A 17,782-nucleotide genomic window follows, 5' to 3' on the forward strand; every position below is an offset into this window, starting at 1 on the left:
AAAAAAAAAAAAAGGTAATTAGATTAGCTTTGTTTTATCAGATAATTATTTCTGATCTTTCATTGATTCTATGGGTCAGTAATTTGAGAATGGCTCAGCTAGGTAGTTTTGACGTTACTGAGATGGCTCTTAAAATTTTCTGTCAAATGCTGGCTGGAAATGCAGTCATCTGAAGGCTTGATTAGGCCTGGGGGATCCAAATTCACAGAGACCCATCCACATGGCTGACAAGCTGATGCTGGCATTAGATGGGGCCTTCCATTCTTTCCCCATGGACTTCTTCATGGAACTGGTTCCACTTCCTTTTGGTATGGCTGCTAGCTTTCTTCAGGGTAAGAGGCTACAATGTCTTTTAAGATCAACTCTCAGAAATCATACCAGCACTTGTTCTGCTTTGTTCTATTCTCAGGGGGCCAGACCTGACTATAAGAAGTAAGTCACTGGGGCGTTGTTGGATGTTGGCTACTGTAATAGTGGACATACAGAATGAAAATAAAGCCTTCGAAGCTATCAAGGAAAACAGACAGTTCACATAAAAAGGGATAAAAATTAGGCACTTAGTTGACCTCTCAACAGCAACAATGGAAGCCAGAATGCAATGGAATAATGTCTTAAAAGTTTTGAGAGAATGTAACTAGGAAACTTGAATTGTAAGGCCTGAGAAAATATCTGTCAAAAAGGATGAAATAAAGGCATTTATTTATTTATTTATTTTTAATAGATTTTATTCACATAGAACTGGGGTACAGGCCAGAGATGCGGATGGTGAGAGGATTCACCAGAGACAGAGCAGGGAGCAGAACAGGCAGATTGACGAAGTACACTGCTGAGGGGAGCAGGAGCAGCGGGTCAGGAGAGGTCTGCCACACCATGTGGATCTCCTCGGGGGCAGGCAGGGATCGAACTCATGCGGAAGTGACGTTAGCTTCTTAGTGCTGTGCTTTAACCCGCTGCGCCACCAGAGAGGGCCCAATAAAGGCATTTTTCAACAAGGTGAAAAGGGCATGAGAGAAGACAGTCATTTGTGAACCTGCAAGGGAGCTCCCACTAGAGCACAGACATGTGTGTGGGGGGTTTATGTCTTTTTATGTCATCTTAGGTTTCATAAATAATAGTATATCTTTGTCTAAATACTTTCTAGTTCATGTCCATCTCTGCTTGAACTCTAATTATGTTCATTCATAACATTTATCTGTATGTCTTTACTTTTGATCAGTATTTTTTGCACATTTGTTAATTTTATTAATCTTTTTAAGAACATCAACTGCATTCCCTTTTATTTCATATCTTATTAATTCATGTTTTTGGTTCTATCGTTTTTTTCTTTCCTTTTTTTTGGGTTTTATTCTATATGCTTCTTTTCCAGCTTCTTAAGTTGGAAGCTTAACTCATTTATTTTTAGCTTTCTTATTTTTGAGTTGAAATATGTAAGGTTACAGATACTACTCTAGCTATCACTTTAGTTGCAACCCACGTGTGTGTCAATGGAGTATATTCAGTTTTTTAATATTTAAATTTTCTTTTCACTAACCTTTGAAGTATTTTGATGTTGGATGAAATTAATATTTTTAGTAGTTTATTACTTAATGATTGCTATCTTAATTTCATCAGTAACAGTGACCCAAATCCTTATGCTCCTGTGAATAAGGAAGAAATTGCCTCACTAGTGTGCTTAATTAACTTTTCTTTTTCCCATAATTATCTTCTACTTCCTCATCAATTTACCTATCATGGGAAGGTTCCCATTGAAACTTAGTTCAAGTCTCACCTCAACTATGCATGACATTCCTGGACTACAATTTTCTGATCTTTAATCAGGATAATAATCCCTAGCTCTCAATAATATACATGCATATATCTATATCTATATCTATCTATCTATCTATCTATCTATAATTGAAATTGACGTTAACAGCTATCTCTTCATTCATATTTTTTTTTGTACTAAATACACATTGAGTATCTGTTGTGTTACAAGCAAGTAAAGGATACAAAATGAATAATATGCAGTGCCGTTCCTCAAGGAGTTAGATATTCATGTGCCACTGAAGGATGCTTTCACAAGGTATGTAGTTGTGGAATGTAATGTTTATAGTGTTTAGAATGTCAGAGGAGAAACACACTGACTGTAAATGCAACCTTTGAGAGGTCAGTGGCATAGGAGATGAGCCTTCAACACATTTTTCTGTTCATTCTTGTGAATGCCGATCTCCCCTTCGTCTTGACCACTTTCTACTAAACACTCAAAATACTTTAACCGAGAGAATGGGTGGTTGCTGTGAGAGGTCCTCCTCCCTATATGTTAGCCTTTCTTACCCTTTTCCATCCAGTGGAAGTCACTCACTTTGATCTGTTTTAGTGGATGATGTTAATGTCATCTTTGGTTGTTGGTGGACAGGATAAACAAATTCCTTTTTACCTTTGTCTAGACTTGGAAAAAGAAGGTACCCTAAAAATGCCACTTTTTTTTTTTTAATAAATGTTATGTCTCCATGAATCATCTGGCTTATAGAGACTAACTATTCTGTATCCGTCTTTTATTTCACCAAAAGAACCAATATCTGACAGATTTACTGATCCAGAGAGAAACTTCTGGGGAAAAGCTAATGCTTCCTAGACACAAGCTCCAGCAAGCCACAATGCCTGTTTTCCTATTCCTGAATGTTGCAATCATTGCCCCAGATTTAGATATCTTAAATCTTAAAACACCTTCTAGTTTTTTAAATATTTGAAGACTAAATATTTTAATTTTTAGCAAAGAAAATTATATTTAATAACGGGAATTTAAAGGAAACAAAGGAAAACTCATGTGCATCTTCTCTAAAAAGTCATCTTGAAAGCTTAATTTTGCTAGAAGAATTGGAGAAAATTTTATAAAAGGGAGAGAATCTATAATTACTGGTCTTTCAGAATAGTCTCTGTAAAACATTTCAGGTTACATATTCCCTTTCTTGTAATTCTCCAGTGACCTCTAACCAATGACTCCCTGAACTTCTTGCTACCAGACTTCTAGATGATTTACCCTAGCTTCCTGCCTCTCTTTCTCTCACACACTGACTTCTTGCCAATCTTTGGACTTCTGATGCATGCTCCCAAAATCTAGGGTCTTTGTGCTAGCTTCCTCTTCTAACAGAATCACTCATGCTCCAGTTTTTACAAAACTCTTTTAATTCACTAAGATTTCTGCTCAAAGCTTCAAAGTACTAATGCCTCAGAGAGACTGTGTTTACCCTATTTAAAGTGCAGCTCATATTGTCATCTGTACTAAACTTTGCTATTTTTTTCATAGCATATGTCACTCTCTGGCATTATTATATTATATATTATATTTGTAGGCTTGTTCTCCTGTTCCTCTTGAATATAGCTTCTAAAAAAGGGCTGGTATTCTGTCTATATCCTGGTGCTTATTACATAATAGTGTTTAATATATTTTCACTAATTGAATAGATGAAAGTACTTACATTTCTGTTGCCTAGAAGTGATAGGGATTTTAAAAAAAGACCAAGGTTCATAATGGTAACCATATAGTACAAAACAGAGGTAGTGTAAATTTTATGGAAAACACACATACTTGACATCAGAAGATGTCTTCTTTATTAACCACGTAATTTTGGATAGACCTGAGTATCTGTTTCTGATGCCTGAATGCACTACAGTTATTCAGAACAAACTAGATAAAGGAAATGTTAAGTTTTCAAATTTCTTAAATAGAATTATTGCCACCTCTTTGTACAACATGCAAATAGCACAGAAAGCAAAGCCAGCTGGTCAAATTAAAATTTACCATTTTCAGAACTAGAAAACTTCTATTAAACATCTAATGAACTTCCAGTCAATCCAAAAAATAAAATTTAAATGTAATAAGAAATGAGTTGAAAGGCCATTATAAAACAACAGCATATAATATTCCTGTGTTTGTGTGCAAACAGATGCACTTATAAGTATTGCTTTCTTAAATTCCAACCTTTATAAAATTAGCTAGGATTTTCATATTGGTTCTTTCTCTCAGGGATAGGTATGTATACTAATCTCAGCTGGCTACAGATTTTAATTTCAGAGTATCCTTAACCATCTTAGGATACAATCTTTGTGAGTATCCTAGGTACAATCTTTGTGAGTCATTCTATATAGATTAAAAAACAAACAAATAAACAAACCTGTAATAGCCTATTTCTAAATTAGGTTGTTTAAATTCCTTTTTTTCTAATAAGGAAATCCTGAAAGTTTGTGATAAATACTAACAATCATTTATAAAAAAATAAATTTCTAGGACATTTATTTGAAGTAAAACAAAATTGTAAATGCTAATATTTGAAAAGATGAGGGCCGGGCCTTATAGTTCATTGATATACTTTTTTTTAAAGATTTATTAATTTATGCATATAGAACTGGGGCACAGGTCAGAGGTGTAGGGGCGGTGAGAGGATTCACCAGAGACAGAGTGGGGAGCAGAACAGGCAGATCTACTAAAACTCACTGCTAATGGGAGCAGCAGGCAAAATAGGCAAAGGTCTGCTGTGCTTTGTGGGTTATCTTCCTGGCTAGGGATGGAACTCAGGCCCTGGTGGTGATAACACTGAGATTTAGGCTACCAGAGAGGCTCCTGTACACAGTACTTTTTAAAGACTAGAATTGTCCTTCTTCACAACACAGGTCCATTTCTCAAAATGAGAAATGCTATTCATTTTTCTTTTGTGATAGAGCTTTAAGTGCACACAGGTCCATATTTTCCCTTATTTCTCCTCTGCTTAGTGAATATCACTGTTGATATGAAAATTATGTTAACCCTACTTTCCCTGCACTTCACATTATTGTAATGGTCCCTCTCTTACCAAACCATTCCTTTTGTTTTGGGGTCGTGGGCTAGAGTTGTGTACAAAAAACTTTCTCTAGTGTAACTAGATTTATACCTGATCTTGGAAGGAATGAATTTGAGAGTTAATGTGTGTACAAGAGAAGAGTGGAGGATTAGAAAAAAGATTGGGGAAGTAAGGTGGTTCAAGAGTTTCATGGCCTCTGAGAATTTTGTTGACATTCTTTTCAAGGTTGACTTTGGATTTGCCAAGAAAATAGGATCTGGACAGAAAACATGGACATTCTGTGGAACTCCCGAGTATGTAGCTCCTGAAGTCATTCTCAACAAAGGACATGACTTCAGTGTGGATTTTTGGTCCCTGGGAATTCTAGTGTATGAGCTCCTTACTGGCAAGTAAGTACTTTCAAATTATGACCAACTTCTTAGTCAGAAAAGAACAAACACAATTTACTAGGTAAAAAAATATCACTTAAGAGTTTGCCTTTTGGGAAGATGAATTTAATTTATCATACCTTTTCCTTTTCATGTGATTTCACATACAGCATGCTCGCTGGTTTATAACATGGAAGAAAGATCAGGAAGGAGAAGAAAAGTAGCAAAGAAATGCCGAGGTTTACTTAAAATGGCATGACATGTTAATATAGATAATATACTAAATTTGTGAAGGATTTGATTGTCCAGCATAAGATTAAAGAAAGGCATTGAAATTGTAGGCTATTGTATTGCCTTTTCTTAGGTATGTTTTATAATTGAAAAAATCATTATCATAGTTCAATTAAATGCATTGATCAATTGAACTAAATTTAACCCTGCTCATCCCTCTTCTCAATAAATCATTAATCAGAAATGCTAAGAGAAAGCAACCTTGCTGGATTGGAATTTTAATCCCTTTGTCAACAGTTTTCCAGAGTTGTTAATGAACAGAGAAAAGACACAGCAGGGATTTTAGCTGTTCAAATTGAATTGTCATTCCTGAAGAGATTAAAGAGCTAAATTAATGAATCCAAGACCTAAAGTTCATAGCACATGTATACACTTATGTGTGTACACACCATTCATATTCACAAATATATATATGTGAGCAATATAGAGTATTACTTCATACTCATAATGTAATTTACAGTTTACAAAGCACTTACACACATTATCTAGTTTAGTTTTCACAAATTTACATAGAAGTTAAAGCAGGAATATTATTTGGGGATTTACATTTATAGGAAATCAGGAATGACAGCTACCAACCTAATATAAGGAACTTGAATCTGGGTCTTCTCAATTTGGATGTAACCAAAGACAATATATTTCATTTTTCATCAGCTGGAATAATTGTTCAGGATTAGGGAATTAATTGGAGGATTAAGAAATGGGATGAGAGGGTGACCCTATGAATTGAAAACATTAAGGTGGCCTTGAACTACCATAAAAATGTTGATAGAATGTTTTTGGAAAAATTTTCAAAGTATAACAGGAAAAAAAAATGAATGTTAAATCTCCTGAACTCTAATAAGAAAGTCAATGAAAATGAAAAGAATGAAAAAACAAAACCAAAACAACCCACAATGCAGTTGTAAGTTACAAATAAATTGAATATATATCTCATTTTATTTTTAAAAAATATTGAATTATCTATACATCAAGACCAGGGGTACAGAACAGAGTTGACAGGGGGGGTGAAAGAATTCACTAGAGACAGAGTGGGGAGCAGAACACGCAGATAAACATTGAAATACACTGCTGAGCGGAGCAGTAGGCGAGACAGGAGGAGTCTGCTGTGCCGTATAGCTACCCTGGCCGGCCAGGGATCAAACACTTGCTACTAGACTGGCTGGCGATAGCCTGGCAATAGCCTGGCAGCACTATCTTTCTGCTCCACCAGGAAGGCCCCTGTATTTCTTTTTCTTTACAAGTGAAACACTTATGAAAAGTTAGTGCACTGATTTTGAGGTTTATCACCTGCTTGAGTACTCTCAGTATGAAAAGATAAGGTTTTAAACATGACTGAGGGATAGCAGAATGGTTTATGAAAGTCATCCTTAATTTTCATAAATTAAATGACACAGAAGAATAGATATAAAGTTTTTTTTTTTTTAAGCCAAAGTATGTATTAAAATGCCTTTGACTTCGGTGGTCTATTCCCAATGCTTTCATACTCATCTTTGCAACATTTTTTTTGTTGCTGTGTTGAAACACTCTTCATAGGACTTCAAGATAAAGTTAACTGTCATAAATGTGTCTAATGATGGTCTTTCTATCCTGTTTTGGTTTATTCGCTAGCCCACCCTTTTCTGGGATTGACCAAATGATGACTTACAATTTGATTCTTAAAGGAATTGAAAAAATGGATTTTCCCAGAAAAATAACAAAACGACCTGAAGATTTGATTAGGAGGCTTTGCAAGTAAGTGATAATTAGATACCCCTGTTCTAGGGAAAGTGTGAAGGCTCTAATTTCTCTTTCCACTCATTTTTAAAATGGCATGTGTTTATTTTTTGCGCTGTTCTATGGAACAATTTTAAAATATATTTAAAAATCACTTTCTGTTTTGCAGCCTAGGCTCACAGTTTGAGTTACTCATACTCCTGATTCTTGTTACAGAAACATGGTCACCTGTTTATTGTTTAAAAGAGATCCAGGTTTTCCAGGTTATCTCTGTAAACCATCTCTACCTATTGCAGAACAAAGTAGAATCACAAACTAGTAATCTTGTTACTTTGAGAGAAAAATCGGTGGTGATAAAACTTACAAATGTCTTCTTTTAATTTACACTTTTAATAAAGTACTCCTCTAGCCCAATTTTAAATTACTTCAAATAAAAATAATAAAAATAATTTATTGGAGAATGGGAGACTTCTGAATTTTCATTTCTACTTAATCTTGCTGCTGCTGCTTTTTTTTTCATACTTGAACTTTTTTTTTATTTTTTTTTATAAATTTTTTTTTTTTTAAGATTTATTTATTTGTGCATACAGAACTGGGGTACAGGCCAGAGGCTCAGGGGCGGTGAGAGGCTTCACTAGAGACAGAGTGGGGAGCAGAACAGGCAGATCTAGGAAGTACACTGCTGAGGGGAGCAGCGGGCGGGCCAGGAGAGGTCTGCCACGCCATGTGGTCACCTCCGGGGCAGGCGGGAATCGAACTCATGAGGAAGTGGCTTTAGATTCTCAGTGCTGTGCTTTAACCCGCTGCGCCACCAGGGAGGGCCCATACTTGAACTTTTAAAAAAGCATGAAAATTTGGTGTATTTAGGACGTGTAGCCTGGCCTTGTGTTGCCTGTAGAAATTTTTTGATGTTTACAAGCTTCCAGTGCAAGTGTAAATGGTTCTCTAAAGTTTTCTCTGGTTTTCTCCATAGAGTTAGTACTTAAGTTCTTTTAAGCATTTATTTATCGCTCATTTAAAGCATGGGACATAACATACATATACATTACATCTGATCCTAACTCCAACTTGACAGTGGCTCTCCCAGAGATTGACATGTATTTTGTCCTAACTCAGATGCCTGGTCTGTGAATTTTGTTAAATAAATGAATAAAGAAATGTTAAATTCTGTTTTAAGATTTTCTCATACAAAATTATGATTTTAAATAACTTTTTATAAATGTATGTTTACTATTTTAGGCAAAATCCAACAGAAAGGCTGGGAAATCTGAAGAATGGAATCAATGACATTAAAAAACACAGGTACATAATTATTTCCTTGCTCAGAAAAATGAAGAAACTTATAGATAAGTGTGATAATCTTGAAGTTTCTATCAATAGGCCACAAAGGCCCCTTTACAGATGGCTTTTTTTTTCTTTTTGTTGTTTTTTTTCCTTTTTATTTAAAAATATTTTATTTTTTGTTAATTTACTTACTTTGAGCGCTTTATTTTTTAAAAGGTATATTTTATTAAAGTATACAGAACTGGGGTACAGGACAGAGGTGCAGGGGCTGTGATAAGATTCACCAGAGACAGAGTGGGGAGCAGAACAGGCAGACCCACAAAGTACACTGCTGAGGGGAGCAGCAGTTGGGTCAGGAGAGGTCTGCCTCACCTTGTGGGTTACCTCCAGGGTGGGGATCGAACTGGCACTGAAGCAGCTGCAGCTAGCTTGCAGTGGTGCGTCCTAACCTGTTGCACCACCGGGGAGGACCCAGTGTTTTATGTTTAATGTGTTTTACTACATGTAGTTACATTAATTAATCTGACAGTGTTTTCGTAAATCCTCTAAATTTGTATAAAAATGATAAAATTATAAAACAAGTCACAAAATTACTTCTTCAAACTATTGCAACTTAGCCTTTATCCACTGATGTTATTATTTTTATCAACATGGATTCCATAAAGGAATTAAAAATCTAATTGTGACATTTTATTTGTAATTAAAATAGATTATAATAATTGTCACTATTCAAGATAATGGATCAGCTAAATCTACTCTTAAATATTGTTCTATTTAATTTTTAATTAATATTATATTTTTAATATGGTTTCCCTTTGGTTAGCTCAACAGAGATATAGATTATGTTTTGTATTTAAGTTTTTGGGTAAAGTACACTGATTTCCACAAACTCTAAATATTTGCTTTATGTGTTCTACATATCCCATTTCATTTCTACAAACTTCTAATACTGGCATTGAGAAAAGTCAGTAACATCCATAAGATAATCTTTATAATTTGGTTATAGATGTGAAAATTCAAGTTTAGCTTTCAAGATTTAAAAAACAACTTAGTCTAGCTAAATCCTGCCATCCTAAAGATGCTAATTTTACTTAAGAGTTAGAGATATATAACCTATTGATAGTGCTAGTATCAAAAAATACATTTGAGAATTTCATTATTAAAAACCTTTGAACACACAGGTATGTTCACATCCAGAATTGAAAACACCTCTCTGAATATGTTTTTTTAAAGATTTATTTACTTATGCTTACAGACCTGGATACAGGCCAGAGGTGTGGTGGGTGAGAGGACTCACCAGAGACAGAGTGGGGAGCAAAACAGGCAGATGATCAAAGTACACTACTGAGGGGAGCAGCGGGCGGGTCAGGAGAGGTCTGCCACGCCATTTCCATGAGCTTCATAAAGCGTTAGCCACCAGGGAGAGTCTCTCTGAATATTTTTACTCTAGAAGTTAGGGGCACTGTTTTCTCAGGTTCAGAATCTCTGGAGTGCTAACTTCTACAAAGAAGGAAGGTTTTATTTATGCCTTAAGCCAAATGCATATGATCACATGAATTTATCCGGGGAATCCATGTTCTAGTATGTACACAATTCAGTTGGCTCCAGAAGGGGAAACATGAACGACCTCCTGGGAAAATTCTGGAGATAGGGATACAGGAGCTGAACTGCTGAGCTCTGTCGGCAGGGAGGGGAATTGCCGATTTCCAGGATGTGGGTCTATCGAATCTTGGATAAGCCTTCAGGATTATGTGCATAGAGTTCATAAGTATCTCAATATACCTCAAATTCAGTGCCTATATTTATGCCAGTTTTCGCAGGCATATAACCAGGACCAACTAAATTTTTGGAGGGTCCTTTAGTACAGCTGTCCTTTCCTTTGCATGTCTGTTTATGAGTGTCTTCATAAACAAGTGACTGCTTTCTAATTAATATCTTAAGACACTCTATTTCAGTTGTCTCCAGCTTCCCATCACCTGGGGTTATTACACTTTCAATATATATAACATCTCAACAGTCAGACTCATGACAATATTAATATGGGCTGGGCAAATAAACAGTGTGAAAATAAAGGAAGAGATGCTGCTAAATAGAAATACTATTGATTTGTTCTTAACAGAAGTGGTGCAATTTCCAAATTCCCAATCACACCCTGGTCTATCCATGAAATTTCTTAACATAAAGCCATGTATTTAAAATCCCAAATTCATATTGTGCTCTGCTTTTAGGGTATAATGGGGACGTTGGGAGAGAAGGAAAGAGATAGACACATCTGTGGATTTTTAGAAAAATCAAAGTGCTCATCATTTTTCTTGTGTTTTGTTATCTCTCAGATTGCCTTCAGTGTTAAGCTCAATATTTATCTTAGATTCCAATTTATCTTCCTTCACATGCTGTTATCACAATTTCTTTTCTCATTATGAAATGACACATAAACACTCTATTCATATTGAACAAATGTCTCATCAATTAAAGTCATTCTTCCAAAGTAGTTTCCACCTTTCTCTCATTAACAGAAGCTTCTTCATGGTTTGCTCGGGGATAGCTGGGAAATGGAAGTCATATAATTGTTAACTGGCTCCTGTTTTATCTTTTATTTCTTATTTACCTGAGGCTCCTTTAAATGTAGCTGTCAAATTGTGATTGGATGCACATGCAAATTGATGCTAAAGGATTTTCTCACCTCAGCAGTAATGAAGAATTTTAATTTCCTTCCCTGTAGGGATTAATTTGCCCACTCAATAGACAAAATGTTCTTTTTCGCACAACTGTGGAGACAAAGTGCAGTGTATAAGGTAGAATTTACTACAAAGATGCACCAAACTTATAAAGTGCTTTTCTGGTGACCTCAGGGATCTTAAAAACATGATTTCACCCTATTTTTATAGTTCTTTAGATAAAAAGCTGGAGTGGGGGAAGGGTCCCTGAGGGATATATCTCTTTGCTTTCATTGGGGGTATTTTAAGACCTTCTACAAGTCTTCAAGGTACAGAGCGTTCCTGCCCAGTATAATCTTGGAATTAAAAAAAAAATTCTTTCTAAAATTTACAGACTGTCCTACTCTAGTTTAAAGTAAGACATTTATATTTTTTCTTAGAAAACTATTCAGTTTAACTTTGTATTTAAATACAATTAAACTTGGCATATTATTTAATGTTCACTCAGTCCATGTTAAGTCATTTTTCCCTAAATACAGTGTTCATTCCTTCCCCATTTATGAGCTAACTTATAAATTAGGCACCAGTCATGTCTCCCTGTACCTAACTGAAAGAGGGATGATACTGTTTTTTAAAGATTTATTTATTTATGTTTACAGAACTGGGGCCAGAGTTGAAGTGTGTGAGAGGATTCTCCAGAGACAGAGTGGGAGCAGAACAGGCAGATTGCTGAGGGGAGCAGCGGGCGGGTCAGAAGAGGTCTGCTGCACCATGTGGGTCACCTCCCTGGCCAGGGATTGAACACGTGCTTCAGTGGCTTTGGAGAGCTTCATAACGCAGTGCTTTAACCTATTGAGCCATCAGGGAGAGCCCAAGGATGATACATTTTTATGCTACAATTATGTCTTTCTTTCTAGATAGGGGAATAATTTACTTCAAGTATCTTCATGTTACCTTTTATATTTCTAGTCTCTTAAATTACTTTCAATCAAAAGATTTCCTACAAATCTTTTTAAAAGTGAAGAAGCATTTATGTGCCATTGCTACTAATATTTCTTTGGTGAATATTTTTCACACTAGAGTGCACCCTGGCACTTTTGCATTACTTAAAATGTGGTTAGTGTCAAAAGGCCAAGTGTTAAGTGAATAACCACTCATGCTAAGTAAATATTGCCATAAGTCAAATTATAAGAACTACTCAGCAAGAAATGCATAGACTCTTTGATTTAATAGCAAAATAGTAATGCTTTTATATTAATATTTATGTAGTATCAACTGGTACAAAGCATTGTAAAATGTGTTAAGGGGAATTGTGGCAGTATTTGGTGACAAAAGAAACCAGAGAAATGTGTACCTCAAAATCCCTAAAAATGGAGCTTTAGCCTCTGCATAAAAGATAATAGGTGGGTCAAGGAGAGGACAGAGGACTTTTTTTTTTTTTTTTTCAGTGGGAACAGGGAAGGTAAAACAACTGAAAGGTTTGTCTGACTCAAACTCATGGATGAGAGTCTGAGCAGATAATAAAATGTTGCTTTGACTAAGAATGGCATCTGAAACAGAACAAAATAGAGCCTTTCCTCTCTGTTAGTAATTTTTTTTTTTCTTGCTAAGCACGGACTTTGAATGGGAAATGCAGTCTTTAGGAGAACAACATCAACTGTAAGGTGAAAGAGACTGAGAAGGTAGAAAAGTAAAACTTCTTGTAACTGACAGGACAAATAGCCTTCTAATAGCTCCCTAACCCAGTACTCACCCTCACCTTGTCCCACCCCAATCTCCAATGGTTATTCTTTATAGAACAGCAAGTATTGTTCTTTGAAAATATAATACAGGTTTCATCATTTATTTAGAAGTTTCTAATGGCTTCCCACTAGATTCTTTATTGAATCTTACAAGGCCCTACATGACCTGGCATCTGGCCATTGCTCAGACATCATTTCCCCCCACATTGACCCCGTGTCAACTGATTCCTATCATTTCTTTCCATTTCGAAGACCTTCTGCCACTCATCTTCCTTTGACTTCCTCTTTCAGTTCATATTAGCTCTAATTCAAATATCACATCTTCAGATATTACCATAGGCAATTATAGACTGTAGAACATATTTGCACAGCACATCACATGTCCAACAGCAGTTGTATACATTTTCATGTATATAAAGATCTCCTATAACTCAATAACAAGAACAAAAAAGCAGCACATTAAAAAAACAAAAAACCAAAAACGTGCAATGGCCTATATGGACACTTCTCCAAAGAAGACATAGTGATGGTCCACAGGCTTATGAAAAAAAATATTAACTGTCACTTACTAAGGGATATGCAGAGACCTCACTGAAGGGTTTTAAGTCTCAGCACTGTGAAGCTTTCTACAGCCACTGCAATATAAGATCAGGGAGCTTTACCCTCATGTCTCAGCAGACCTCTCCTCTCCCATCTGCTGCTTCCCTCAGCAGTGTAGTTCAGTGAATCAGCCTGTCCTATTTCCCACTCTGTCTCTGGTAAATCCTCTCACACAAACACCTCACCCCACACCTCTGGCCTGTACCCGAGATCTTGTGTGCATAAATAAATCTTAAAAAAAGGGAACTGCAAATCAAAACTATGAAGAGCTATCACCTCCCTTTTGTAAAAATGACTACTATCAAAAAAGGATTGTAACCTAAAAATGCCAGTGAGGATATGGAGAAAAAGAATATTCATCCATTGTTGGTACATAGGACAGTAGAAGTTTGTGAAAATATTCTCTCTCTCTGTCTCTTCCTTTCTTTTTAAAGAATTATTTATTTATGTATACAGAACTGAGGTACAAGACAGAGGTGTAGGGCCAGTGAGAGGATTCACCAGAGACAGAGTGGGGAGCAGAACAGGCAGATTGACAAAGTACACTGCTGAGGGGAGCAGCAGGTGAGACAGGCGAAGTCTGCTGCACCATGTGGGTCACCTCCCTGCTGGGGATCAAACGCATGCTGAAGTGGCTGCAATAAATTTCATAGTGTAGTGCTTTAATCTGTTGCACCACAAGGGAGGGCCCCTCTGTCTTTTTTTTCTAATGCTCAATTTTCCTCAGTGCAATAAGGAGCCAGATCATCATTTGAGAGGGAGGATGGGGAGAATGTTCTGGAAGTCTGAGAGAGAACAAAATGTGATTTAGACTACTGTATGGCAGTGAGTGGAGTCCAAGGAAAGCTGTGCTGTGACATAGACAGTTGGCATGGTGAGCATTTCCTTGTGCCAGGGAGCAGCAACATGACAGATTAACAGATATCTTGGCATGTGAACCATTTATCAGACAAAGAATATTCCACTGTACTTTTCTTATTTCTCAGGTGGTTAAATGCTTTTAACTGGGAAGGACTGAAAGCACGAAACCTTCCATCACCTTTACAAAGAGAGGTAGGTATTTGCTATGGTACTGTCTTGACTTTTGTGGATATTTGTTTTGGTAAATTGGTTTTAGAGGTTTTTAGAAATTAAATGAAAACATCACAGCAATGCTGAGTATTGGTATTACCTATTCAATAGGAATTAGCTCAACTCTTGGGAACCAATCTAAGTCCCCAAGAGTTAATGTTAGTCAAGCTGCCAGATGGCTTTAGAAAAATATATGAATCATATATGTAATTTAAAATTTTCTCATTGCCTTTTAAAAAAGTGAAAAGCAGGTTAAAATTAATTTTGCTTGTCATAATATAGCCAAATATCATCACTTCAATATGTCAACATAAAATATTAATGAGATGTTACATTTTTTCTGTACTCTTAGAAATCCCAAGTGCATCTCAGTTCAAACTAGTCACATTTCAAATGCTCCATCTCCACATGTTACACAGCTGTGACCCCGATAATTTGGCCATCTTCTTCTTATATGCAACTTACAAGTGGTTGCAGTATCAAGTCAGTATTCAGACATAGAAAACATGACTCATATACAAATACTTGTTTCATTAACATGATCCTCACCTTTGGTTTAATCCTGTCTTTATAGCTCAGTGGACCCACAGATCACAGCTACTTTGACAAGTACCCCCCTGAAAAAGGGGTGCCTCCTGATGAGCTGTCAGGCTGGGATAAAGACTTCTGACTGAAGAGAAGATGTTTACTGTCTAATTACTACAGAAGAGGACTATGAGGACCTATATTCCAACACCTGTTATTTCTCTCTTTGGGCTATTATACTATCTTTTTGGAATAACATCAGAGATGGGGGTAGACAATAGCAGATATGGTGGTGGTTCTGAGATATGGCATCTCACTTAGAGGCTGTACGTCATTCAGGTATTCCTTCCTTTGCTTGCTTGAATATTGAAGGTTATCCGAGGCTCTCAACAGTCAGAACCATTTTTGTTAAGGGATATTTTATTTTCTCTGCAATCTCTTGCTCCATACCACTCATGCCATCTCCTTTGAGTTCTAGTAAGGTTTAAAAAGGGTCTTTCCCTTGAGTGTCTAAGTCATGCAAGTAGAAGAAATAACAAAGGTGAATTTTGGAAGACTGACCCTGTTCTTACTCCAAATGTTTTATAGAAATCTTGGTAGTCAATAAAAACTCTTGATTTTCATCTGCATTCACCTAGAAATATATCAATATGCTTCTAAGCAGCCTAGGGAAAAGTAAGTTTGAGTATTAGTGGTACCAATTCTTAAATTACATGAGTTATTAATCCAACCAGGAAATTATATTCTATTGGGGAACTTAGAAATCATTAATAAAGCAAAAGCTATTTTTCATTCTCCTCTGACCAGCTCTGATACCTCAGAGTCCTTTTAAAAGCCTCGCTGAAGGTATTCTAAAGTGTGGCACGGTGATAGGCCTCTTATATACAGTGTGTTTTCATAGTCAAAGTGGAAATTATGCAACATAAATATTGTGGACATTTTTCTTTCCCATTAAATATGGAGGAGAATCAATTCTAGTACGTAAGGTTGCTGACTCTGAAACTCTGCAGTATTTTAGCCAATTCTATGATTGTTGCTATTAATAAATCAAGAGTACAGAATAACCACCATTAATTTTTAATGAAAATCCTATTGGCAAATGTTGATGTGCTATCATGACTGCTGCATTAATAACTCTTTAAAAGACATCTGAGTCATGGATGTGTTTATACTTTTAGATTGTTAAAATTCTTTCGATTGTTAAGGCACCTGAAGTGATGAGGCTTTTGGATATGTTGCATCTGCCTCCTCCTGTAATTCCATGAAGTCCAGATAATGAAGAGAGTAGTTTTAGTAGCATGGGCTGCCAGTCCCTAAGAACTTCATTAAGTGAATGCTTTTGTGTCAGCCATGATCATTGTCTCCCGACCTTTCCAAATGGAATGGAAGCAGACTTTCTGTGCATCCTTTTGATTTTGCAGAGGAAAGAATAGCACATCTAAGTTTCTGCATTATTTTAGCTTTTGGTTATGTTTTCACATGCTAATATTCTATGGGAAAACCAACCTTTACCCACAGTCTTGCCCATACTTTCAGCTTGCAGAAGAAGTCAGCAGTATGCTTTCTAAGGCATTAAACCAGGAAAGCGAGGTCCCAAGGAAGTGCATCCTTAACAAACTGAATTTTCACATTTAGAACCTTTTGCTGAACCAAAGAATTTTTGTTTTCTGGAGTTGTATTTTTAAAGATTATGTATTGTACATAGAATAACCATTTTTAATAGGATTGACATACTTGCTTAATGAATTTCTAAGATTTTTTAAAGATTTTTATTTGCATTTAGTTTGTATGCACTGTATGTTTTTTCATGTATATATTTTAAAGTTACCCATCTATAAATGTAGGAAATTTGTGGATTGGGTGGATATTAGAACTGTACAGTTATAATAACAATGTTATTCTTAAAGGAGATCAATAGTTGTATTTCCAGAAAGACCTACATATATATATATATATATATAAATAAAAACCAACTTAAAATATTACAGGTTTATTTTGCCTGTGTCTGACTGTATCAGTATGTAATTTGTGATTACATGTGATTTGGAGGTGGGGACTTCCTGAACATCGTTATAAGGACAGAGAAATGAGAGACTGAACCATCATGTAGTTCCAGTTCCACTCTTTTCTGACTCATTGTCCTTGGGAAAATGGCCTTACTTCCTTTAGTATTAGCTTTTTCATATGTTCAAAAAGGCATAGTAAAGTAATAAAGAGGCCTACTTATGAGGCCTCCTTAGGGAGTCCTACAATTAGACATCTGGAGAGCCTCTCCCTGATATCTGGAATAATCGATATTACATAGAGGAGAGCTGCTGTTACTCTCTCTTTTTAAACTAAAGGGGTACTAATAACAATTTAATACTGAAACTTATGTATCATTTGTGTCTATATTCTTAATTGTGCCAACTAAGAAAATATAGTATCTGTCTTTTTTTTCAAGTCATAAAGTAAACATCATTAACTAAACATTAAGGCATAAAGTGAGACATTTATCCTCAACAAAATGAGGATAATGCTTTTTCAGAAACTCAACTATATTTATGAATTTTTACACTTATGATTTGATATATATCAAGATATATTTATTTTTATGAGGGGTATATATGTATATATACATGTATGTGTACATGTAAGAAAACATTCCTCCCTCAATTTTTTTTTTTAATATTTTGAGATTACCTATTAGTTTGTCTATGAAGTTTTGG

General features: G+C 35.8%; 1 protein-coding gene across 2 annotated transcripts in view; it reads left to right on the forward strand.

The window, feature by feature from the left end:
- Window positions 1–17,053, forward strand: part of PRKG2 (protein kinase, cGMP-dependent, type II) — an 86,026-nt gene extending 68,973 nt beyond the window's left edge. For both annotated transcript variants that reach the window (XM_004681182.2, XM_012724307.1), the window contains exons 15-19: window positions 5,046–5,209; window positions 7,091–7,213; window positions 8,435–8,497; window positions 14,465–14,531; window positions 15,124–17,053. In XM_004681182.2, the coding sequence (XP_004681239.1) occupies window positions 5,046–5,209; window positions 7,091–7,213; window positions 8,435–8,497; window positions 14,465–14,531; window positions 15,124–15,219 (513 nt within the window). In that variant the 3' untranslated portion in view covers window positions 15,220–17,053. The remainder of the gene's footprint in view (window positions 1–5,045; window positions 5,210–7,090; window positions 7,214–8,434; window positions 8,498–14,464; window positions 14,532–15,123) is intronic.
- Window positions 17,054–17,782: the final 729 nt, after the last annotated feature.

The sequence above is a fragment of the Condylura cristata genome, unplaced genomic scaffold (genome assembly GCF_000260355.1).
Source record: "Condylura cristata isolate star-nosed mole 26May11 unplaced genomic scaffold, ConCri1.0 scaffold00012, whole genome shotgun sequence".
Taxonomy (NCBI): Eukaryota; Metazoa; Chordata; class Mammalia; order Eulipotyphla; family Talpidae; genus Condylura; species Condylura cristata.